We start from the raw sequence: 27,703 nt of genomic DNA, 5'->3' as shown, positions 1-27,703 counted from the left end.
TCCTGTCCTGCCCCTAGGGTCCTCAGAACCTTTTTTTTTTTAAGATTCCATATATATGTGTTAGCATACAGCATTCGTTTTTCTCTTTCCAACTTACTTCACTCTGTATGACAAACTCAAGGTCCATCCACCTCACTACAAATAACTCAATTTCATTTGTTTGTATGGCTGAGTAATATTCCATTGTGTATATGTGCCACATCTTCTTTATCCATTCATCTGTCGATGGACATTTAGGTTGCTTCCATGTCCTGGCTATTGTAAATAGAGCTGCAGTGAACACTTTTCTACATGACTCTTTAGGAATTACGGTTTTCTCAAGGTATATGCCCAGTAGTGGGATTGCTGGGTGGTATGGTAGTTCTATTTTTAGTTTTTTAAGGAACATCCATACTGTTCCCCATAGTGGCTGTATCAATTTACATTCCCACCAACAGTGCAAGAGGGTTCCCTTTTCTCCACACCCTCTCCAGCATTTATTGTTTGTAGACATTTTTTTTTTTTTTTTTTGTAGTACACGGGCCTCTCACTGCTGTGGCCTCTCCCATTGCGGAGCACAGGCTCCAGACACGCAGGCTCAGTGGCCATGGTTCATGGGCCCAGCTGCTCTGTGGCAATGTGGAATCCTCCCAGACCGGGGCACGAACCCGCATCCCCTGCATCGGCAGGCGGACTCTCAACCACTGTGCCACCAGGGAAGCCCTGTTTGTAGACTTTTTGATGATGGCCATTCTGACTGGTGTGAGGTGATACCTAATTGTAGATTTGATTTGCATTTCTCTAATGATTAGTGATGTTGAGCATCCTTTCATGTGTTTGTTGACAATCTGTATATCTTCTTTGGAGAAATGTCTATTTAGGTCTTCTGCCCATTTTTGGATTGGGTTGTTTGTTTTTTTGATATTGAGCTGCATGAGCTGCTTGTATATTTTGGAGATTAATCCTTTGTCAATTGCTTCATTTGTAAATATTTTCTCCCATTTGGAGGATTGTCTTTTCGTCTTATTTATGTTCTCCTTTGCTGGGCAAAACCTTTTAAGTTTCATTAGATCCCATTTGTTTATTTTTGCTTTTATTTCCATTTCTCTAGGAGGTGGGTCAAAAAGGATCTTGCTGTGATTTATGTCATAGAGTGTTCTATGTTTTCCTCTAAGAGTTCTATAGTGTCTGGCCTTACATTTAGGTCTTTAATCCACTTTGAGTTTATTTTTGTGTATGGTGTTAGGGAGTGTTCTAATTTCATTCTTTTACATGTAGCTGTCCAGTTTTCCCAGCACCACTCATTGAAGAGGCTGTCTTTTCTCCATTCTATATTCTTGCCTCCTTTGTCAAAAATAAGGTGACCATATGTGAGTGGGTTTATCTCTGGGCTTTCTATCCTGTTCCATTGATCTATATTTCTGTTTTTGTGGCACTTAATTTTAAATGATCTTCAAAGGGATGACATATTACTTTATAATGTAGTCAGCACCAGTATGTTACTTTGTGATTAGTTCATTATTTTTATGTGAGAATATCTCTTCCCATTCTGAGATAAGTTTACTATTCACTTCCATTTTTCTCTTATTTTTTCTTTTCTTAAAATATTATACCTCCATTTAAATTATTTAAATTTAAATGTGAGATAATTGTGTACTGTTTTACATTAGTCAACTAAATTTTCAATGGTACTAGTTTAAAATCATCTATTATGTTTCTTCAAATGTTTAACAAAAAGAAAAACAAACAAAGCTTAAACTCTGTTTTATTCTTGTGTCTTGAGAAAGGGCAAATTGTTAACAAGTATATTGTGCTTTTGGAAAAAGAATTAGGGAAGTAGGCTAATGAGCAAATCAATATTTTAGTTTTATTAGAATCAAATTAATTCTCTTTGTTGTGCTTATTATTCAGGATTTTCTGACCTGCTTTTGGGGTGTATTATTTGATTCTTTTCTCTTCCTTGTTTTACACAAATTATTGCTGGCCTAACAAAGAGGTTAAGTAAGATACTCAAGTGTGAGTACACAACTTTAAATATCTACAGTAAAATTCATAATGAAAAATGACAAAAAGTAAAGCAAGTGTTCCTTTGATCAATAGAAATTTTGACCTTTAAGGCTTAAGATCATGACGCAGTAACCAAAATTGGTAACAATTACAAATTAAAAATCTTAAGTGCCCTCTCTCTCTCTCTCATACACAAACACACATACACAGACACTAAGACGCTCACACACCAAGTATAGAATCACGAAGAATTTGTGTTTACCTGATTTGGACCACACATAGTGCCACTCTTTACATAGGTATAATCATCTCGGAAGGTTACTGGTGTCGAATTTCTTAGATGTGCACTTAGACACACAATGCCTCCAAGGAAAGTATATTGAGTATCAAAAATTTTAAATGGCACTACTTCTGTACGTGTCCAGAGACAAACTAACTTTCCACAATAGATATCCCTGTAATATAACACAGAAAAAATTACCCATATGTCACTTAGCGACACAATATATTGTTTAAATAACAGTTCAAAACATGAGGATAATTCACAATGTTATTCAGAGCATAACACCAAAGCTATTCAGAACATACACCATCTTACTGGTGTGAGGTGATACCTCACTGTAGTTTCGATCTGCATTTCTCTAATGATTAGTGATGTTGAGCATCCTTTCATGTGTTTGTTGGCAATCTGTATATCTTCTTTGGAGAAATGTCTATTTAGGTCTTCTGCCCATTTTTGGATTGGGTTATTTGTTTTTTTGATATTGAGCTGCATGAGCTGCTTGTAAATTTTGGAGATTAATCCTTTGTCAGTTGCTTCATTTGCAAATATTTCTTCCCATTCAGAGGGTTCTCTTTTTGTCTTATGTTTTCCTTTGCTGTGGAAAAGCTTTTAAGTTTCATTAAGTCCCATTTGTTTATTTTTGTTTTTATTTCCATTTCTCTAGGAGGTGGGTCAAAAAGGATCTTGCTGCGATTTATGTCATAGAGTGTTCTGCCTATGTTTTCCTCTAAGAGTTTTATAGTGCCTGGTCTTACATTTAGGTCTTTAATCCATTTTGAGTTTATTTTTGTGTATGATGTTAGGGAGTGTTCTAATTTCACTCTTTTACATGTAGCTGTCCAGTTTTCCCAGCACCACTTATTGAAGAGGCTGTCTTTTCTCCATTGTATATTCTTGCCTCCTTTATCAAAAATAAGGTGACAATATCACCTCAAACCAGTCAAAGTGGCCATCTGCAAAAAATCTACAAACAATAAATGCTGGAGAGGGTGTGCAGAAAAGGGAATCCTCTTGCACTGTTGGTGGGAATGTAAATTGATACAGCCACTATGGAGAACAGTATGGAGGTTCCTTAAAAAACTAAAAATAGAACTACCATACCACCCAGCAATCCCACTACTGGGCATATACCCTGAGAAAACCATAATTCAAAAAGAGTCAGGTACCACAATGTTCACTGCAGCACTATTTACAATAGCCAGGACATGGAAGCAACCTAAGTATCCATCAACAGATGAATGGATAAAGAAGATGTGGCACATATATACAATGGAATATTACTCAGCCATAAAAAGAAACGAAATTGAGTTATTTGTAGTGAGGTGGATGGACCTAGAGTCTGTCATACAGAGTGAAGTAAGTCAGAAAGAGAAAAACAAATACCGTATGCTAACACATATATATGCAATCTAAAAAAAAAAAAAAAAAATGGCTCTGAAGACCCTAGGGGCAGGACAGGAATAAAGATGCAGATGTAGAGAATGGACTTGAGGACACGGGGAGGTGAAAGGGTAAGCTGGGACGAAGTGAGAGAGTGGCATGGACATATATACACTACCAAATGTAAAACAGATAGGTAGTGGGAAGCAGCTGCATAGCATAGGGAGATCAGCTCGGTGCTTTTTCACCACCTAAAGGGGTGGGATGGGGAGGATGGGAGGGAGATGCAAGAGGGAGGATATATGGGGATATATGTGTATGTATAGCTGATTCATTTTGTTTTAAAGCAGAAACTAACACACCATTGTAAAGCAATTATACTCCAATAAAGATGTTAAAAAAAATTTTTTTAAAAAGAACATACACCATCTTACGAAGTGCACCATATAAATTTATCTTTATATACTATATTCATCTCTCATTTGTATTAAGTGATTCTTTGCAGTACACACACATACACACACAGTGCATTTGGAAAATGTATATTTTTCTAAATACGCACCGATAATTACAAAAACGACCATAACAGTTTCCAAAGTCATCTGTATGCATATTCACTTCTTGTGAACATAGAGCAGAAGCCCCCTTCGAAACTGAAAATATAAATAAAGTTTCAATTACTCATCTTAAAAATTAAAAATTAAAAGCGTGGCAAATTTATACAAAGGCATTTAGACAACAAAGCCTAGGCAGTGTCATCTACTATAAATATTGGGTGCCATCTACTGGCTATATATGAAGGAGAAACACTTAACTAAAAACTACCTACTCGAGAATAGAAATTGTTATTATCATCCATAAATGATTAAGAAGTAAAACAATCCTTTGCTCACTTATCTGCAATTCTAATAGTCTACTCCATTTCCACCAATCACCTGAAACTTGACTAATATCCTATTCTTTTTGTCTCGTACTCACTAGATCTATTCTACCTCCTGACATAGGTCAAAGATGCTTTGTTTTGCAGTTTTATCTCCAAATTTAGATTTAAGCAATAATTATTATTATGGCTATAGGGTGTATTACTGACTTAAGAAACAAATATAGTTTAAAAATAAACCTCAGGAAAAAAATACAAACATTACATTTTCCAAACAACTCTGCACACTGTTTATCTGTATCTTGGCATACTCCTTGAGAGCAAAAGGCAGTCTTATTATTGCACAGTTCTAAATCAGCAGATTTCATATCAGGTACACAAAACTCAGCTATCCCATTGCAAAATTCTGGAAAATCACACATATCTGTGCTTTTCCTACATACATGTCCTCTTTCAGCTATCTGTGAGACAAAGAAAACCAAATATTTGTTCTTAAAGTAGTAAAACAAAATATACAAATTTAAATAGGAGGATTGTATTTGTAACTATCATTTCCATTATTAATCCATTTGTAAGTATTTAAAGTTAAATTATGAATTTACTTAAAAGTTCTGGTGGAATAGATCAGAAAGAAGCCAAATGTCCATCAATGGATAAACAAGTTGTCCTATGGACAATGGAATATGTTCAGCCACATAAAGGAATAGAGTACTGGTTTATGCTACAAGGTGACTGAAACTTCAGAACACTGTATTTAGTGAAGAAAACCAGACACAAAGGTCACACATTGTATGGTTCTACCTATATGAAATGTCCAGAGTAGGTAAATCCATAGAGGCAGAATGCAGATGGCTGGTTGCCAGGGACTGAGGGGAAGGGAGAAAGGAAGGCAAGTGCATAATGGGTCAGGATCTCTCTGTTTGGATGAGGAACCTGCTATGGAACCAGGTCGAGGTGGTTGCACCACATTGTGAACGCACTAAATGCTACTGAATTGTTCACTTGAAAACGGTTAATTCTTTATTGTGCGATTTGCGCTTCAATTTAAAACAATGGCTCTGGTGAAAGTTCTCATAGTTAAAATGCTCTGGTTATCCTGAATATTTACTTCAGGATAAATAGAAAATATTTGATATAAAACTACGTGTATTTGTTTTCCAGCTTTTGATTCTCGGTGACTAATTAGTTGCACTCCTGAGATGTTTTAACTAACTCAGATGCCAGTCTTTGCCATGTTTCTAAAATGTTTCTTAATGGACATCTTTATCCTTCTTGCATTTCAAGTAATTTTCCTTTCAGGACTAACTCCACTTCCACCATGAGGAGTTTATAGCTGACATGAAACTGCTGCTGACTCAGGATGATAATCAGAACCCTTCTCCCTAGACACAGTGGTGGGAATTTAACTTAGAACGTAGTGGTGGGTCAGGGTTTCTGCCTCTACCAGGGGTGGAGATGAGTGTTGGGAAACAGAGGATCCCTCTGCTCTTCTGAAACATCACACACTATGGACTAGAAAAGCCAGGAACTTCAATGAGCTATCTGTACTGCCTACAGGAAAAGTGTGTTTGAGAACTGCCAACAAAAAGGCGAGGATATCCAACAGATGTAGAATAAGAATCCTGTTGCTCCTGTTCCAAACAAAGATTCACCTGAGCACAAAGCTAGACTCATGCCTTACTTAAGCTTCATAAGTGTTTGTTATTCTTTGCTTGGCTGTTGATCAAGATACAACTGACCCATAATAACTGGTGTTATGCAGTACCAATCACAGTTTCTTAAATTTCATATAGGAATGTCTGGGTACTGGCTAAAAACATATTAACCACCGTTATGTGTCAGAAAAACAGCTGGTTAGACTATTGGTCTTCCATGTCTTTGCACTTGGACTTGTGTCCATCTAAAATGAAAATTTATAAGAAAAAACTGGATCAGATCACTAAATTGCAGACAGAAGTCAGTGGAAACTAGCCTAAATGGCAGTGGACAGAGAAGAAAATGGAAAGCCTTTTAAGCTTATGGCCACCCGTAAGAGAGCAGAGTGTAAGGCACCTGTGAGCCTTTAAATGACAGCAAAAGCCAAATTCTATGCTATAATACATAATAAAATTAATGTGAACTAACATAGGACATTTAGCTGTTACCCTGAAGCCCTCCCTAGTAACTTATACTATGAATTTTCATTCGACCAAATGTAGCAATTACCTCTGTTGTAAAGAATTATCCTTTGAGATGTAGGCAGAGGGCAATGGACTGTTTAGAAAAGTCTGACTGCTCATTTCCACTGATTTGGAGACAAAGACTAAGATGAGAGCTCTGGTGAAGGAAAGGGCAGCAAGGTTTATTGCTAAGAAGTGGAAACCCTAGGCTGGCCTCTACATCCATGTGCCTTGAAACAAATGACCGTTGACTTTAAAAACTAGCCCACTGGGTGAAAAAGAACATGCATAGAGCAAAGTAAAATAATGTTAGGAGAGATTTCATGGACAAAGAAAAAACAAACTTGGCAGCAAAACCTCTCATTAATCAGTCTTTATGTTTGTCATAGACCCCTGAAAGTGACACAAAAACGGTGAGTCACTAAAATGAAGCAATCCCTAGAACAGAGATTTTACCCAGTCTCCTATCAGATGTGGCTATGAAGGAAAATTGAATGGAAAACTTCCCAAGGGAAGTCAAGGGTTCAGTCAGTCACTTCCAGGGTCTTGCCAAAGCTAATCTTCACTATTAGATATGCTACATATTGCTGACTATTCTATATGGATTCCTTTTCTGCTACGTTCAAAATGAGGCATTTTAATTATTATTGTCTGTTTATTCAAATATTGCATGTCAAGTGTGTGTTGGGTGGCTTATTCATAATTTTGTCATAAGTTGTTCAATCATGACGAGCTACATTCAGGCACGACCAAGAGGAACTCATAGCATCCAAATTATCTGGAGTTGTTATTAAATGCAGTAAGAGGATGGGTCTTGAGCAGAGATTGAAACAATACAGTAAGAGGCAGCACTACGAAAGAGGTTGAAAAAGATCTAAGGACCTTCTCTCAGTTCTGAAATCAACTGTGTATGAATCGAGTACATAAAGTAATATAATTTGAAACATGAGTAAAAATAAAAGCAGAAAAAAAAAGCTACAAAACGCACCCAAAAGAACATAAAAATTTCATGAAAGAAAATAAGGCAATATTTTGAAAACTTACCTGACAAGTTTTTCTGTCACAGCATGGTCCTGTACCACACTCTGCATCTCCAATCAGAGAACATGTTACAGCATCACAGCATTTTTTATGAGAGCATTGCTAAAAAGCAAATGCAATCAATTTAAATAAAAGGAATTTTCAATAAAATAAATCATTTTATTTATTGTCATAATATACTAAAGTATGTCTCTAAGTTAATTACAATCACAGTATAATTTTTACTTCTGTATCTACTTTTAACACCACTTAATATATATATCTAAACATAATATATTTTGATATAGAAAAAAAAGATGGCAATGAAATTATTCATGGTTCCATGCTCAAGAATTTGAGCTGTTAAAAATGTAATGCAATTTATTTCAATCTTTGTGTTCATAAATATAGGAATTGTAAATTTTGAGATTTTTTTCACTTACTACATCTTGAGTGGTTACCCATCTTATCAAGTCTCTTCAAGATATCATTCTGTGAATATATAATAATTTTTGGATGTGACAAAATAGAGTTTCTAAATTACAACAGCATATTATCGTTGTAAATGACATTTCAAAGAAAATTTGTCATTTTTTAGCTCTAAGATTGTATATGAAAGATTGATTCTAGAAGTTATTAGGTCAAAGAATTTAAAAATATTAAAGGCTCTTCATAATATACACTATTTCCTTCTTTCTATATAGTTATCTATTCAGTGTAAGAGTGATGTTAAATAAGACTGATAATATTTTAAAATAAGTAAAGCTGTGACAAAGTGAGAGAGAGGCATGGACATATATACACTACCAAACATAAGGTAGATAGCTAGTGGGAAGCAGCCGCATAGCACAGGGAGATCAGCTCGGTGCTTTGTGACCGCCTGGAGGGGTGGGATAGGGAGTGTGGGAGGGAGGGAGACACAAGAGGGAAGAGATATGGGAACATATGTATATGTATAACTGATTCACTTTGTTATAAAGCAGAAACTAACACACCATTGTAAAGCAATTATACTCCAATAAAGATGTAAAAAAAAAAATGACATTTTTCTTGGCCTATGGAAATAAAAAAAAAAAAATAAGTAAAGTGGATAGGCACAAATTACTAAGTGTTTATATCTGTTTCAATTTTATTAGTTTTATTATTAATGTGCTGAACATTTTACATATCTGCACAATCTGATTTATACTTTTATGCATACTTTTTGTTGAAGTAGTCTTCTGTTTATTTCCTTTATTTGTAAGCACTTTCATATTAATGATGTTAACCCCTAGCCACTAATATATTTTACAGTGTTTTACAATTTGTCATGACAGTTTATTTCTATTTTGGCAGTTGTCAGATTTCACAATATCATAATAACAAAAAACTAAAAAAAAAACAACTGCCAACTTTCTTTGGTATTTGTTCTAAAAGTTTATGTATAAAACTTTCCTCCACCCTAACCCCAGTAAATATGTGAAGGTACAGTGTGTGTGTAAAAGTTTTGTGTTATATATATACATATATGTGTGTATATATGTATTTTTATTTGACATTAAATATTTTGAATAGTATGTTGTAAAAGTAACTATAATAATGTATCTTTTCCCCCCAAAATTAAATTATCAGTTGTGTTTATAGAATAATAAGTTATTCCTGATAGTTTATTATACCTGGATACTCATATAATGTCCTATATAAAATTAAATATAATGTCTTCAATTACATTAATTGCATATTATTAAAGTATATCCCAAACTCTATTACTATATAACACTTTGTAATATTTACAGGAATCAGATGATATTCTTTCTTCTTTAATTTTCATGTTTCATTATTAAGAAGAATGTGTTATGTTTCACAATATAAATATTTTAATGAAAACTATCAAGAGAATTTAGTGAAGATGGAAGATTAAACACACAGTGAACATTAACATTGGGGAAAATAAAACAAAAATCAATGACGTGAAAGGGAAATCTCTAACACCTAGAATCAAAGAGAAAGCCTACTACAGTGCAAAACACATTTGGACAATACTCAATGTATAATGGAAACCTAGACTAAATACCAGGCTTAGAAATTGGCCTTTTATGACATGTAGTTTAAAAATGGAATTCCATCATGGGACTGGAAGTGAGGACTTTGTAACATAGGTAACTGTGGTTTATCATTGAGAAATTTGAGAAATCAAAGAACATTCTTTTACTCCTAGTTGTCCAAACATTTTATCAAATGTTTCTTCAATATTTAATATCTTGTAATTTTTATCTCTTTGTTACTTTAATGATATATGTTGAAAAATACTGAAACATTTCTCTATTTCTGGAATAAACACCATAAGCATCCTCTTTTTCAGGTATTTACTGGTTATTTGATAATTTTGACTTAGGCATTTTGCAGGTATTTTCCAAAATATAAACCAGTCATTCAAAGTAATGCTAAGCTGACTACAGGAGGAATCAACAACTTTCATTATTTAATTTTATTTCTATATACTTGCAAAGTGCACTGAAAATTGATTTTTTTTTAAAAAAAATATGCAATTTACAATAATATCCAAAAACATGAACTACTTAGGGTTAAATTTAAGTAATTACAGACACCTAAATAAATGGAACAATATACCATGTTCATGGTTTGAAAAACACATTATGTATACTATTCAATTCTCCATAAATTCATCTTTAGATTTTTAAAAAAATTTCAAGTTTTTTTTTTTTTTTTAGGGGGTGGGTAGAAATGGAAAAGTTGATTTAAAATTTTATATAGAAATATAAAGACCTAAAATAGCCAAATCGATCTTGAGAAAGAAGTAACAAAACATGAAGATATATTTTACCTGATTTTGTGCATTAGGATAAGGAGACCTGGTACTGGATAGATATGTAGATTATTGGAACACAAAGTATGTCATGAATTGTTTTTCAGTAAATGTACCAAGGTAATTCAATGGGGGAAGGACAGTCTCTTCAACAAATGGGTCTAGAACAATTGAATATCTTGAGAAAAATATACCTTGATCCTTAACTTACAAAGTGCCACAAATTACTCAAAATGGATCATACACATACACATAAAAACTAAAATTTGTAGACTTCTAGAAGAACATTTACAAGGAAGCTTCACAAATTTAGGATAGATAGGCTACAAGTAGCATAATATATCAAAGAAGAAAATTATAAACTGGACTTCATCAAATTAAAAACTTTGACTCTTTGAAAGATGTCATTAAGAAAACACAAAGCTAAGCCACATACTGGGAGAAAACCTGGCAAAGGCTTGTGTATAGTTTATATTAAGAATTCCTGTAAGTATATAATAAAAAGACAAACAACCCCATTAAACTTTGCAAAATATTTGAACAGACATTTTAAAAAGGAAACATATGAATGCCCAATAATCACATGAAATACTGTCCCATATAATTAGTCATCAGGAAAATACAAACTAAAACTGCAATGAGATACCAGCACAAACTGAAATGACTAAAATGAAAAAGACTGGCAGTAACAAAAGTGGTGAGGATTCAGAACAACCGCCACTGTTATACATAGATGGATGGAATGCACAATATTACAACCATTTTGGAAAGCATTTTGACACTTTGTTACAAACTTAATAGTACAATGAATGTGTTGTGACAGAAATTAGAAGTTTAGATATTTATGGGATTGACTTGGATGAGGTAAGGGAAAACTGTCTGTGGTAATGTAAACGTTCTACATATCTTCCACATTTAATCAGGTGTAGCATCACTCAAATTCAAAAACTCAGCAAGTCAGAAAGAAAATATAAATAAGTAAAATGAAGGCCACCTAAACACATCATGAGTCTCTGTGCAGACAAGAAAAGACAAGGTCACAATGCCTTTGTGGATATAAAGGCAGATAGGTCCTGTGGATCATCTGGCCAGGTATGGTATGCAGAAGCAGACTTGTTCAGTAAACTCTTCAGTGACAGTGAGGGCAAATGGTTTTTGACCACTGTTGTTGAGACCCCTGAAAGGTTCCATCAGTGGGAAGTGATGGTCTTGCGACACGAAACAAAGTTTATTGGGCTTGCTGTTCACCCACCTATACTTTCAAGAAAATAAAAACTACTTCCCTTCTGCTGGTGGCCATAGCTATAGATAGAAAAGTCCTGGTGATCAAGACCGGTTTAGTCACTCCAAAATTTACTGAGATATGTTCTTACAATGAGTAAGAAAAGAAAGAAATTAGAGATGTGCTTAGGCAAAAGCCTGGTGAAGTCATAAAGTCTCATCCAAATAGCATATTATGGATCGATGTAAGTTTTGCTGGATATGAAGGCTTCAAAGTCACTCAGTCACTTTCAGAACCAACCTCATGCTCTAAGCACCACTGGTCAATGAACACACTGTCTAATGACATGGATGTGGAGAAAGAGAATGTAAAGACCTATCGGGGCTTACTGCAGTAGGTCTTGTTAAAAGATAACCTGAGGCATATTAAAACTTTTAAGAGTTTATTTGAGCAAAAACTGATTCAAAATGGGCAGCATCCAATTTAACAGTTAGAAAGAAGCTCCACGGGACTTCCCTGGTGGTCCAGTGGTTAAGACTCTGCACTTCCACTGCAGGGGGCACGGGTTTGATCCCTGGTCAGGGGACTAAGATCCTGCATGCCACACGGCATGGTCAGAAAAGAAAAAAAAAGTAAAAAAAAAAAAAAAAAAAAAGAAAGAAACTCTTAAGAGCTGTAAAATATGGAAGACTTTTATAGGCAGAAGGGAGTGGGAACAAGGAAGTTATACTGGCAAAAAGGTGGGCTGATTATTGCAAAGTTACTTTCCTTTAGGGGATGGCAGGGGTCTATCAGGCAGATTACCTAACTAGTGCTGGCCAGGTGATTCCTGATTGACTGGTTTAAGATTCTATTTCTGGAAGAGCCAAAAGTGTAGTTAAGGTAAATCTCTCAATTTGGTGATGTGAGGTTTAGCATAAGGGACTCCATTTGGGGCCTGGTGTCTTGTTTTCGTTTTTTTTTTGTTTTTTTTTTTTTTTAATTAATTAATTAATTTATTTATTTTTGCTGTGTTGGGTCTTCGTTTCTGTGCGAGGGCTTTCTCTAGTTGCGGCAAGCCGGGGCCACTCTTCATCGCGGTGTGCGGGCCTCTCACTGTCGCGGTCTCTCTTGTTGCGGAGCACAGGCTCCAGATGCACAGGCTCAGTAGTTGTGGCTCACAGGCCCAGTTGCTCTGCGGCATGTGGGATCTTCCCAGACCAGGGATCGAGCCCGTGTCCCCTGCATTGGCAGGCAGATTCTCAACCGCTGTGCCACCAGGGATGCCCCTGTTTCTTTTAACAGTCTTTACAGCTATAATAAAACAGTGGCCTATCCAAGATGAATTCTCATTTTCCAATACATACCCTTGAAATCCAGTGGGGCAAGCTACCTCTTCCCTTAGGTCCACTGTGACTCCATCTTGGATTTTAAATGAAGACTTGAGAGTGCCCAGATGATGAAATAGTGACCCAAATCAGATTAATCAGTTCATCCACACAGTGCAAACAGGCTATCAGAGACAACTGAACGTACTCTTGTATCGCAGGAATAATCTCTGAAAAACTATTTAGGAACTGGGCAATAAACTACCCAGAATGGACACCTTGGCAAAAGCTAAATGTAATTTCCTGCAGGCCAAGGGACAGAAAAATCAATGGTTCAAGTCTGAGTCCTATGTTCATGTAGACATGGATATTAGGCCAGAGAGAATCTAATGAGGAAATTGTTTGTCTGTCCTTCGGAGAAAGTCTCTCTCACTACTGGGCTACAGAATAGCCATGGTACTTTAAGGTTTGGGCTGTGAGCAGGAATTATTCCTGGACACCATGTATTTACTATTGGCAGACTATCCTGTCTGACATGATACCATTTGATTGGCATTCACCCCAAATGTTTGGTACCCACTCTGTACACAGATCTTACCTCCTTCAACAATAAACAGGACAAGAATAAAGGGTTTCATCCACATGAAATGAAAGCCATATATACTGGTCAAGATGGATTGGAGAAGTGATGGCAGCCAAGTTGTCAAGCCTTTCATCTATCCTGAGCACAGGCCATTATAGTACCAGGAAGTCCCCAGGGGTGAGATTGAAAGAATATTCTTACTAGATTTGGAAATGCTCTCAAATCACATACATTTCTGGTGGGTTCTTTAGGGCTAACACATACCCGAACAGTCATAAATAATAGATTTATGCTGAATAGATGATGGGGATAGATATTCTACATAAATGTAACAGTTCTCTTGATTTTAAGGGACGCTCTCAATGTGGAAATGCTACGATTAAGACCGTGGAAGTAGGGATGAGTATATGACTGGAAGCCACATAGCTATCCTGGCCTATCTAGATTGTTATTGTGAAGCGGCACAAGATACAGTGGGAAGGAGAGGGGGAGAAAGGAATAGGAAGGGGAAAGGCAGCTGGTCAGAAGATCACTGTCTTGATCAAGGAGACAGCATATGCAGGGATACTCAAGAAAATCTGTCATCTTATAATAGCCCTGCCTGGACAGTAAAAGGTGGCTTATATAAGCGAAACATGGCAGTGGCTCCAATAGCAATGGCAGTTCCAGATATGATGCAGTTACAGACCGAAGGCACTTGGTGTGTGGTGGTGGAAATTATAGTAAAATCTTTCTTCAGTATCTCACTAGACCCAAAAGATCAAAATCAGCTTGCAAGTTTAGATATTGAAAACAATCTATAACACATCTATGTGTTCTGAGACACTTGCAATCCACTTATAATCCAAGACTGGGCTCCAAAACAAGACCTAGTGTTTCCAGCACTTGGGACCGAGGAAGACAGGCAAATGTGTCTTTTCTACCAGTTACAGTCAAGTGAGAAAAGGAAATCCAGGGCACACAGCCCAGGGCAATGGACATGGCCAGTCCTCACAAATACAGCATGTTAGCCCCTAATCTCCTCTCGAGGGTATTGTTTGACAATGACTGCAATAGACACCTTTCCAGATATGACACAGCAATTCCTCTGCACAGCAGACATGAATCATACTAATCAAGTACTCCTAAATGGATGATATTTACACATCTAGTCAGACAATCTTGAAAGCCAAGGATACTCAGTACTGTGCAATTAGCTGGGGCAGGCCATGGACATTCTATGGTCCATATCACGCACAAGCAGCTATAAGTAACTTTAGAGCCAGTTAAAATTTCTGCAAATGTGTATGTCTGAGCTTATTAAACAATGAACTACCCTGGCCATTAGTTTGTTTTACGTCTTTTATATATTTTTGTTCTTTTGTTAGTCTTTATCATTGGATAAATTTGTTCTCAGGTCTCAGACGTGATGTATGTTGGTGATAAACTAAGAACTGCCTATACTCCTAAAGCGTTTCAAGGTTGTAAAATGTTGCAAACGAGAAAAAAAAAAGTACTGTCTGGCTAGAGGAAGTCACAGGTAATTAGAGCCATACATTATAGTACTGAGGTTTAAACAGAAGTGGAAACCATTGTTGCCAGAGTGATTAACAAATCAACAATAATTAAAATAATTTTTGCCACTACTGGCCTTTAGCATATAGCACTGGATACTGCTAGTACTTTTCACTAGCAGTAAAAACTTCCATTCTGGGAAGCTGACGAAGTTTACTTCAATTTCATTAGGCAAGACTTGGAGCACCGCCTTACTCTCCTCCCCACAATAATATGTCATCTCAGGATTATACCAAATCTGAAATATTATTATACCAGTGTGAAATATTATTGAATGTATAGGTATTCTGTCAAAATCATAACACTTTTAGAATGGTCTGCAACTGAGAAAATTTGCATCCCATGCTATTTAAGCATATATGACTAAAGACAGACTCTACAATCCAAATAATCCATCTATACTGACTTACAAAACAAGCAGTTACATTTCAATGGGGGTAGGTGGAGCTCAGCCAGAAGAATCATTGAAAGCAGTCCCGGATAAAAGGGAAAAAAACCCCGGCCACTGGGCACTGTAACTGATTAGGACCCCCTGCAACCGCAGGCATCTCTGATCACTTACACAGCTGATTTCATCCAATGGCCCTAAATTTCCTGATATCCACTGGCTCCTGGAATTTGGAACTAATGAACTTTATCCCATGGTTCAGTGAAGAACTTTTCCCGGGAAAGTTCCACTATAAACAGATTGGCCTCTGACACTGGTAAAGTCCACAAACAGGAAACTGTACACCCATAAGAAACAGAAATAGCCCACCTACTCCTTTACCTAAACTACTAGGTCACTGAAGGTCCTCTCTGTAAGACTTGTCTCATGCCGAAAAAACTTAGTTTACTGAAGAATCAGCATACATCCTAGCCTTCCAGCATATTGGTGATAAATTCCTGATAATTCATACAAGTGAATGCGAATGAAATGACAGACAAATGTGTATAAGACATGAAAAGACCATTCAACCATAGGAAAACCCAAAGTAAGTAAGATATCCTCAAAGTTATATATACATGTATACCTCATGACACAGCACATTCACTTGTTGGTACACATATACCCTAGTGAAACGCAGGCACATGTGCAGCAGGAAGCATGTGCAAGAAAATTCATAAATAAATGAGTCTTTACAGTCATAAATTGAAATAAACTTAAGTTTTCATTTCACAAATAATGCATAAATAAACTGAAATTTTCATAAACTCAATACTAAAAGCAATGAAAACAATTGGAATATAGCTACATTCAAAAGTTGATGGATGTTCCAAGTACAATACTGGGTGAAAGACCAAGTTACAAATGACACAAATCATATGATTGCCAATTATATAATAGTAGAACACAGGTAATCAAACTATATTGTATAAAGATGGGAAAATAGGAGGTAAAACTAAAACTATGATGACAAGAAAGTACTGAAATGATACCTTTAAATTCTAAATGATGATTGGGAAAAGGAGGCATATTGAGAGTGGACACACAAAGAAATTCTTTGGCAGAGGTAAGGATTGTTTTGACCTTAGTGCAAAGTATTCAGGTGCTTGTTAAGTATCTATGTATTACACTCTTCATCCATATTTCCTGTATATATTTCATATATATTATATATCACAGTGAAATAATGGAATGGTATAAATATTTACTGCTAAACAAAAGTGGGCGGAGTTTACTATAGAGAGAACTGTACTAAAATATATTTTAAAGAAAATTATAATTAAATGGGAGATTATTTCTGAAAGAAACTTTGACATACAAAAACACTGATAAAAAGGAATGGAAGGTAAAATAAAGCAACTATTTTCTGAATAAATTCTTCATAGTACTTTCTAATGTAAAGAAATGAAATATTTTACAAGAGTATTTTACAAGAAAGTTAATTGGGTTGTAAACACTGTGATCTGGGAAGAAGGTGGTCCAGATAGATGTTTACCATTAAACATCTATGGTAAAAATACAAAGATAATCACTAAAGGAAAATAAACAGTACATAGAGACTAAATCACTAAAAGAAATACTGGAAGAAAGGAAAACAAAATAAACAGATTCAACAAAAATTCAATTAAGAACAAATGTGGCAAATTGAATATAGAAAATATAAAAATTTTGAGACAACTAAAATTATAAAAATATGCAATCTAGAGGAGCATAAGAAAATTAAATGTAATGAGGTATCCTGGAAAAGATCCTGGGACAGAAAAATGCCATTAGGTAAAAACAAAGGAAATCTGAATAAACTATGGACTTTAGTTAATTTAAAAATATGTAAAAGTATTAATCACAATAATATTTGAGTTAATCTTATAAATCAAGAACAGACTGAATAATAAATTAAAACCTAAGGTAAATACTGAACTTAATAGTAAAGAAAACCTAAATGAGAATACAGAAATATCAGGGAAATACTAATTTAAGGAAGCTAGTGTGTGCATAGATATAGACATAAAATATGTATACAGATATATACCAGACCAAATAGACATTAAAACAGAAATCAACATTAGAAATAAAGAGATTCAGTATTTGAAGGTAAAGTATTAAATTTCTAGGAAGGTACAACAATTGTAAATAAATTTACACCATATAAAAGAAATACAAAATATATAAAATATGAATTGAGTAAATGATAATGAGAATTAGGCAAATCCAACTGTATAGTTGGAGATATCGATATTATTTCTCGAGTGCTGAAAGTTCAGGCAAACAAAATTAGTAAAAATATACAGAAGATTTGAGTCATTCACTTAAAAATTATAATGCAATCAGATTATACAGATTTTAGCTCCTAACAATTAGAGCTTACATCTCAGCAAGCAAATATGAAACATTAAAATAATCACCGCACGAGTATATGAAGGCAACAACAACAAAATGCAATGATTAGCTATCTTACCAAGCACAAATGAAAAACAAGAAGACAAATAGCAAAAAGCTAAATATAACAACAAACCAAGGATTGTGATTAATCCAATTCTGCGAAACGAAGTTAAAATAAATGAGGCTTTATACATGCAAGAACTGAAAGTAGGAGATGAGGAGGTGAACAACAGCATACATTTAATAACTCAGTGATCCAATTCAGGCACTTTGGAGGAATTCAGGGATGATTTAGGTGATAATTATACTACTGTTGGAACTGATGTTTATGATACAGAAAGGTGGGTAATGTTTACACAACAAGGAAAATCTACTTCTTTAACCACACTGCACTTACCCCAAACTTAAATTCTTCAAATGTTTCAAATTCAGGATGAGCCAGTTATCACATGCCTTATATCTCCCCATCTTAGCTATTTGATAAAATGGTGCAACATTAAAAAAAAAAGTCCTCCCACTTATATCACAACTATACTTATAAGACTACAGAAACAAATCTTTAGATAAGCTATTAATGTTTCTCACCAACCTCTGGCCCACCACAATCACATTGCTCTGGCGGTTCCAGAACTCCATTGCCACAAACTGAAACTCTTCCTTGTGGAACCACTTTTGAAACTGTTCGATTCTGAAGACATTCAAATTCAGGCTGTGAAGCTGTATGTTTGAATTCATCCATGCTGCAACTGCTAAAAAACTTTACACCACGGGAACGTCTGAAATTAAATTATATTCCTCAGTTAAAAGGAATAAAATCAGTATCAAAGTAATACTCCTTCAATAACGTACTATGAATTCTGTACTACTTCACTTAGAGAATAGCCAAAACGGGAGAGTGCTTTATTTTTAATACAATTAGTAATGCAAGAATAAGTTCGTTTCTATTATAATTCAATATAACAGACATCTAATAAGTAGAGGATGTTAAGGTTACATGATTTAGAATATATTAAACAAAACAGCGCTTGGCACACAAAAAGCTCTGTTTAAGTATGTCTTACTATTTACTATTTTCATTATTATTGACAACACCATCATAATTATAATAATAATTATATTTTAATAATTATAATAATATAATATAACATTAATGTATATTAATTATTATATTATATTAATATATAATATTATATATTATAATATATTAAATATTATTTATATATATTAATAATACAATAATAATTATGATGGTGTTGTCAATAATAATGAAAATAGTAAATAGTAAGACATACTTAAACAGAGCTTTTTGTGTGCCAAGCGCTGTTTTGTTTAATATATTCTAAATCATGTAACCTTAACATCCTCTACTTAAGAAAATGAAACATAATAGGAATAATATGGGAAAATGAAGGAATAAACAATGGTGGACTGTGTTAATTAAAAGTCAGAATTATTTGTACTTTGGTAACAAAATTAATTAATTAAAATATCTCAACACTGAGTATATAGAATGTATAAACCCTAGATTCTTTTTATTTTGATATTTTTATATTTCTAAGTGTACTGTTTAATGGGCTTTTGTTTAAATTTGTAACAATCTCTATGAGATTAGAGAAATGATACAAAAGTACGAAAACCAAATTTTGTTCCCTGAAATGGTTGAGTAAGTTGCCAACGGGAGATCCTGATTACTCTAAATATTTTAATGTATAACTCTTACATAGTAATGAATTCTCTGAAATCACACCTTCAATATCAGGAAATAATGATATGGTGCTAAAATCTAATCCTCACATCACATTCAAATTTCCCCTTCATCACAGTATTGGCACTTTATAGCAAAAGGATCCAGTTCAAAATCAACCACTGCATTTAGTTCTCGTCTCCTTAGCTTAGTTGATTACAATTTTTGTTGAATTTCATGACAGTGAAACGTTTTATAATTACAGGCTGATTATTTGGTAAAATGTCCCTCAATTTGGGTTTATGAAATGTTTCCCCATAGTTAGACTGAGGTTATGCATCTTGGCAACCTCATCACAGAAGTGTTGTTGACTCTGTCTGCTCCATTGCATCCTAACAGATAGCACATGATTTCAACTTGTTATATTTTTGGTAAAAGTCACTTTGATCAGTTGATTAAGGTGTGTCTGCCAGTCTTTACTCTAACATTTCTTTCCTTTCTTATCACTTAATAATTATTTGAAGAGAAGTTTTATGTAAAATCTCATTTCTAATCACATTTTCAATTCATTCATCTATTTACATGAATCGTATCTTCCTATTACACTCAGTGGGTTATAATCCATTACGAACATTACAAATGACTTTCAAATTGTCCCAGATTTGCCTATGGGGAGCCCCTTTCAAACTGCTTTGTGTCCCTGTGACAAATCTCCATAGTCCTTTGAACGCCTCCTTATACTCTGACACAAATGTTCCAGGCTTGTTTGCTTTTGTCTGTCTTAGCCCTGGAATCAGGTATATGATGTCTCGAACTTTGTTCTTCTTTCTCAAGATTGCTATGGCTATTCAGGGTCTTTTGCTATCAAGAACTGCCTGTTTGTTATAGCTCCATGAAACCCAGGAACACAAGCTCCCCTGCCACTAGGGCTACGTGATCAGCAGGTGTCTTCAAGGCAGCAGCCACAAAAAATAGTGCACCAGGCACCTGTAGAAGCTCCTCTATGGAAGATACTGGCACTCTAGGGTACAGCAGATAGAGAGTCCAGTGATAGCACTCGCCCTCTGCAGTCTCTGGAAAGGACCACAGTCCGTTGTTGGATTTGTGTTTAACTAGAAACCTGATTCTCATGCAGCAGTTATGAAGGTAAGCTAAAAGACTTCTTTCACAGGAAGACTGCAATTCTGGTTCTAGGGTCTGTCTGCTGTGCCATGCAGGTGGCAACCAGCTGAAACTTTCTCTGTGGGTTACCATCCTGTGGTACCCACAAGCATAAGTCCTGCTGGCTACCCGAGCCAGGTGGTCTACACATGTTCCCTGGCAGCAGCAACAAAATTCAGGGCGCCAGACAAGGTTGTAAGGTCCTTTCTGAGAGACGCCGAGGAGCTGGAGCAAGGAAGGGGGAGGGTGAACAGTTATGCCCACTGGCCTCTGCTTGTTGAGAGAATCACCATTGGCCCCAAGATGTGAGTCAAACAGTCAGCATGCCCGTCAGGCAGAAGCTCCTGGACAAGTAAATGGGCCACTTTCACAGAAAATCTGGGGTGTGTTTCAGTCTGCTACCCGTGCAGTGCCCTGGCGTGACAGCTCGCCATGAACTACCTCTCCAATCGTTACTGTTACAGTCCCAGGGGACCCAGGAACGCAAGTCCCTCTGGGCACCAGAGCCGGGCCATCGGGGGTGTCTCCTGGGCAGCAGCCACAGAAACTAAAGCAGCAGAAGCCTGTACAAACTCCCCTCCTGGAGACACCGGTTCTCTGGAACATGGCAGATGGAGGCCTTGAAGATAGTTCCCATCCTCCAAGCCCTCTGAAAAAGATTACAGTATGACTTTAGACATGGGTTTCATTAGAAGCCTGCCCCTCAGGCCACAGCTATGAAGATAAGCTAACAGGCCTCTTTCACAGAAAGATTGGGTTCCTAGGACTGTGGCCTCTCGCTGCGACCTGGGGGTCGTAGCTGTTTAAGAAAACTTGTTCCATTGTTTACAGTTTTGTGGGACCTGTGAGCTTAAACCCAGCTGGCCACCAGAGCCCAGTGATCTAGAGGTGGCAACCTGTGGGTGGCAACTGCAAAAACTGGGGTGCCAGGGGACGGTGCAAGCTCCTTTCCAGGAGAATCCAGCAAGCTGTAGCAAGGTAGAGGGAGAACACAAAGGTGGCATCCACCAGCCTCCATCCCCAGAGAGTACCTTAGCAGGCTTCTAGATGTGTGTTCAATTAGAGGCCTGACCTTCCAGCCAACACGTTAATATGAGAAAATAAGCCTCTTTGGCATAAAGACTGGGTGCCTCTCAATAGGCCACAGAGGTGGCAAGTGAGTTCAAAAGTTTTAAGATCTCTTTCTCGGTTCACTATAGCCTTATTTGGCTCACATGTGCAAGTCCAATTGTCTTTCACAGCTAGATGTTTGGGGGTTCATCTCTCAGTTGCAGGTCTTACTGGTTAGGGTGTCCGATAAGCGTTCAAATCCTTCACCCCTCAGAGAGAATCTCTAGGTTTGAGTTCCCTCCCAATTGTGGGTCACCTTGCTGGGGTTAGGAATTATGGTGAGATTGGTTCTTAGCCTTTCCTACCCTCTTCGATGTCGTTTCTTCTCGTTTGCCCTCTGTGTAGGTGTCTTGTGTGTGTGTGTGTGTGTGTGTGTGTGTGTGTGTGTGTGTAGGTGTCTTGAGCATGCTTTCTGGTTTTTTCTGAGGAAACTGTTCCATGCGTAGCCATAGAGTTGGCTTGTCTGAGGGTGGACAGAAGTTCAAGTTCTTCCTAACTCACCATCTTGAACCAGAACCTCTATAAATAATTCTTGACATCTCTCTTCCTCTCAGTCTTATGAAACTGCTGTAGATTATTATGAGAATCATTATTTACCAAATACTGTTGCCAAAGTGCTCCAGGTCTCTGCTCAAAACCTGCCAACGTGCACATTTATCAGGAGTTAACATAAATCTTTAAGGCAAAGGGTCCAGAGATAAGAAAGGAAGCTACAAACAAACAAACAGATGGAACCAGCTGGGACCAAGATGGCGAGGAATCTAACCTCCAACAGACCCTGAGTCTCATTATACACTGATTTTACTATATTAGTTTATTAAATGACATACCTACCAGTGCCTATAAATGGCCACTAAGGAACAAAAAGGATTAATAAAAGGGGGCACCCCACTCCCTCAAAATAGCCCTGCCTCTGCCCTTGTAGACTAATGCATACGCCCCCGCATCATTAGCCTCACTCTTCCAACCTTTGTCCTTACTCTTTAAAAGTAAATCCCTCTCCCCACACGGGTGAGAAGTTGATCTGTGAACGTAGTTCCTGCTTCTCCATTCCTTGCCCACTGAGGAGAGCTTGTGCTGTGTCGATGGATCTCAGCTTCGGTTTCGTTACTCTGTTTCTTGAATAAAACAAAAAAAGAACTCTCCCCTGCCCAGGCAGAGAGCCTAGGGTCTATAGGACTTAATTCAGTAACAATATTACTATATTGCTGTTCTTTCTGATATATTTAACATTCATGTTACAAAATATATTATATTATCCATACTGCATAAATCAATTAAAATGTGTTTTTTAAAATTTATCATAAAATCCCAATTTCCACATCATGATTGCTTGCTCAGGCTCTTTCCTACATTTCCTATTACCTCCTGGACTTCTTCCTCTGACTCATGGTTCCTTAGCCTCTTTGTATTTTACTTTCCTTTTTTGTTTTTTTAAATGTCTATGCCTTTAACATTCTTCCTTATAGTTTCAGCCATTTCTTTTGTTTCTTTGTTTTATCCCTCCCCCAAGCCCTTTTTTCCAGTATTTTGAGCTCTTAAAATTTTTTGCTATCCAAGTATCACTTCACTTGCTTTCCCTGAAAAGTTTTCAACAAGTTCTTCACATGACTAGATTTATTTCTTCTCTTTCAGGTCCTAACATAAGTTTTGCCTCATAGAAAACTTCCTAGACCACTTTATCAGAAAGTTTCTCCTCCCCATGTATTCCCTATTTATTTCCCTCCTGGCACTTATCATAAGCTGTTTAAATCTTCTTAATTCTTATTTCAAATGTTTAAGTTTCTGCCCTGATGGACTAATATAAGGTATACTTGTGACACAGTACATACTTTAAAATTTTTTTGATAGAATGAATGAATTTCACCTCAAGGTTCTAGCACTCCACACAAAGTCATCATCAATGACTCGATATGACAGCACTGAATATAGAACTATGAAGCACATTTTCTACAATATCCAATACTCATTCCCTTTAATAAGCTTTAAAATAACTTGTACGTATTTAATAAAAATATTCTTATTCAAGTTATACTGAGAGAAATTATTCATCAAGAAATGTAAGAAACACCTCCCAAAAGAAGACAAAGATTTGATAAAAATAACATCTTACATTGCTTCAGGATTCATTATGCATGTAGTTCCTGGACAGTAACAACTGTAGATGTCATTATTATATGTTAATCCCAGGTTAATTCCAAGCAACTGTGCCAAAACAACTGAAAATGCCTCTAAGGTTATCATCTTTGGATACTAAATAGAAATGAAAAACAGAATGGTTGCTTAAGTTATTTTTTCAACCCTTGGTCTTTTCATGTAATTGTGGCCATATTACCTAAATGCAAATACTAATTTAATAAACTAGTATACCAAAGATCTTAAGATTTTCTTAAGAGCATTTTACAAAGTTAAATTTTGTTATTCTTTTTGAGTAATAGTACTTTCAACCCAAATGGCACTGACAAATAACAAAATAAGATTAATCATATGTTTTCATGACACATTACTGATTTAATTCTAATAAACTTAAAAAAATATTACGAGAAGATTAATCATTGTTTCAGTAAGTATATCACTTTTAATGTTAACACTGAAAAATACACAGATTCTTAAGGGTTTAACTGACAATCAGTTTTGATGTCAAAAATAGTTTTAGGAGAGAAAATCAAACATTTTTTTTCTAAAGGCAGAATACTTGTATTAAAAAACTAAAACTTCAGAAGTAGTGATATAAGCAACACACAAAGCCCTGGTTGGTAATCAATGATGTTTTTAACTATCTCCATAGTTTTGCCTTTTCCAGAATGTCACAGAGTTGGAATAATACAGTGTGTGGCCCTTTAAAATTGGCTTCTTTCACTAACCACTTTACTTTTAAAATTCCTCCACATCTTTTAATTGCATGATGCCTAATTTTTAAAATACTGAATAATATTCCGTTTTATGGATTAACTCCAGTTTCTCTATCCATTCACCAATTAACAGACATCTTGTGTGATTTCAATTTTTGGCAATTATAAATAAAGTCGCTATACATAATCATGTCTGAGGATTCTGTGGGTGTAAGTTTCCAACTAATTTTTGTAAATGGTATAGAGGACAGCTGCTGGATCATATGGTAAGGCAATATTGAAGTTTATAATAAATTGCCAAATTGTCTACCACAGTGGCTGTACCATTTTGTATTCCCATCAACATGAATGCGACTACCTGTTGCTCCAAATCCTCACAATATTTGGTATCATTAGTTTTGCATGCAAGTACAAAGCTGAATAAGAATGGCAGGTTACATTTTGCCTTGTTCCGAATCTTAGTAGGAAGCATTTCATTTCTAAACATTAAGTTTGATGTAAGCTGTATTGTTTTTGTAGACAGTCTTTCTGAAGTTGAGGAAGTTGCTTCTATTGCCACTTTGGTGAGTTTAATCATAAATTGTGTTGGAATTGTCAAATGTGTTTTCTGCATCTACCAATATAATCAAATATTTTCCATTTTAGCTTATTGATAGGATCAATTAAATTAATTGATTTTTACATGATTATCCAGCCCTAAATATCTGAAAAAATTCCAGATATAAATATCAATAGGGAGATATAAAATATTATAAAAAGAAATTCTGTGGTAAAGTAAAATCAATAAACATTTACTGGAGGTCTTCAAAAGTAGACCTGGTCAGGCAGAAGAAAAATCAGAAATGAAGACAGGTCATTTGAAATCACTTTTTCATGGGAGCAAAAAACAAAAACAAAATGTAGAAAAAGAGACGAGCTTATGGACTCTAACAAATAGAGCAATACATGCATTATGGGTGTCTCAGAAAGAGAAGAGAGAAAAGAAAGGGACAGAGGACTTATCTGAGGAAATCACTGACACAAACTTTAGAAATCTGAGGACATGCAGATTCAAGAAACTCAATGACCCCTAACTAGGAAAATCAAAAGAGACCTATGGAGAAACGTATTGTAATAAAACCACTATAAGTCAAAGACAAAGGGATAGATCTTGAAATCAACAAGAGAAAATGAATTGTCAGTTATCAGGGAGGTCTCAAGGTTATTATCGGATTTCTTAGCTGAAACATTACAGCCCAGAGGTATTGGGAAAAATACATTCAAAGTGCTGAAAGAAAGAATCTGTCAATCAACAATACTGTATCCAGTAAAACTGTCCTTCAAAAAATAATGAAGACTTTTCCAGGAAAGCTGTGGGGGTTTATTACCAACTGACCTGACGTATAAGAAATGAGAAAGGGTGGTCTTCAAGGTTAAAAGGAAGGATGCTCGATAGCAACATAAGGCCAAAAGAAAATTATAAAATCCTCTAATGAAGGTCAGTACATGGATAAATATACTAGCTTATGTCTTCATAATTTTGGTGCACATATGCACTTTTAACTCCTGTATAGAATTTAAATGGCAGAACTAATATCTATGCAATAACATAAAGAGAAGGATAGAACTGTAAAGGAATAGAGTATATGTATGTAATTGCAGTGAAGCTGTTATCAGTTTTTCAGTTTAAAATTATAAAATTGAGATAGTCTTAGTAATTGCATAACTAACCATAACCAAAATATCTACAATATACACAAAAGGAAAAGACAAGGGAACCAATGCATTTCACAATTTAAAAAATCAATGTAACACAAAGTAAGGCAGAAAGAGAAGATGAAAGGGACAAAAAGCTACAGGATATAAAGAAAAAAATTAACAAAACGGCAAAAGTTCTTCCTATTAGTAATTAATTTAAATGTAAATGAATTAAACTCCTCAATTAAAAGACATGTATATGCTAAACAGATTAAAAAACAGGATTCAACTATGTCACTTTAGATCTGAAGACTCACACAGGTTGAAAGGTTATGGATGAAAAAGATATTCCATGCAAATAGTAACCAAAAGAGGGCTGGGCATGGCTATACTAATATCAAACAAAATATACTTTAAATTCAAGACTGTTAAAAGAGACCAGGAAGAACATTTCATAATGATAAAAGGGTCACTTCACCAAGAAGATACATCACTTAATATTTATGCACCAAACATTACAGCACTAAATATACGAAGCACCTCTTGACCAAACTGAAAGGCTAAATGGACAGCAACATAATAGACTTTAATACTTCACTTTGAATAGTGGACAGAACAATCTGACAAAAGATATTACGTAAATAATGGACAACAGGATAGACTGACTGGTCTTAACTGACATGTGGAACATCCCATCCAACAACAGCAGAACTCATGTTCTTCTCAAGTGCACACAGAAATGTCTCTAAGGTAGACCACTTGTTAGGATACAGAACAAGTCTGTCAACTTTAAAATATTGATTTTATACAAAGTATATTTTTCTGATGCTGATGGAATGAAACTACAAATTAGTAAGAAAAGTAGAACTTGAAAATCTGCAAATTTGTGGGACTCCAACAACACACCATTAAACACCAATGATTCCAAAGAAGAAATCACAAAGCAAAGTTACAAAATATGCTGAGAAAAAAGAAAATGAAAATACAATATATCCAAACTTATGGGATCCAGTAAAAGCTCTGTTAAGAGGGAAGTTTATGGCAGTAAACAAATACATTAAAAAAGAAGAAATATCTCAAATGAAAAAACATGAGTTTACACATCAGAGAACTAGAAAAATAGGAACAAACTGAACTCAGAAAGATAGAAACTCAGACAGAAAGAAAGAAATAATAAAGTTCAAAGCAGGGATAAATAGAATTAGAGAAGAGAAAAAAAAATTAATGTAACAA

General features: G+C 35.5%; 1 protein-coding gene across 1 annotated transcript in view; it reads right to left on the bottom strand.

Moving 5' to 3' along the window:
* The window catches only part of LOC114897668 (A disintegrin and metallopeptidase domain 3-like), a 109,594-nt gene that overhangs the window by 33,338 nt on the left and 48,553 nt on the right, over positions 1-27,703 (bottom strand). The window contains 6 exon segments of the mRNA XM_029226696.1: positions 2,249-2,441; positions 4,212-4,302; positions 4,795-4,990; positions 7,733-7,831; positions 18,576-18,762; positions 24,055-24,194. Of these exon segments, the coding sequence (XP_029082529.1) occupies positions 2,249-2,441; positions 4,212-4,302; positions 4,795-4,990; positions 7,733-7,831; positions 18,576-18,762; positions 24,055-24,194 (906 nt within the window).

The sequence above is a fragment of the Monodon monoceros genome, unplaced genomic scaffold, assembly GCF_005190385.1.
Source record: "Monodon monoceros isolate NGI ecotype Baffin Bay Population unplaced genomic scaffold, NGI_Narwhal_1 Super_Scaffold_17, whole genome shotgun sequence".
Classification (NCBI taxonomy): Eukaryota; Metazoa; Chordata; class Mammalia; order Artiodactyla; family Monodontidae; genus Monodon; species Monodon monoceros.
Note: the sequence above shows the minus strand (reverse complement) of the source record. Positions and strands in the feature narration are given on the sequence as shown.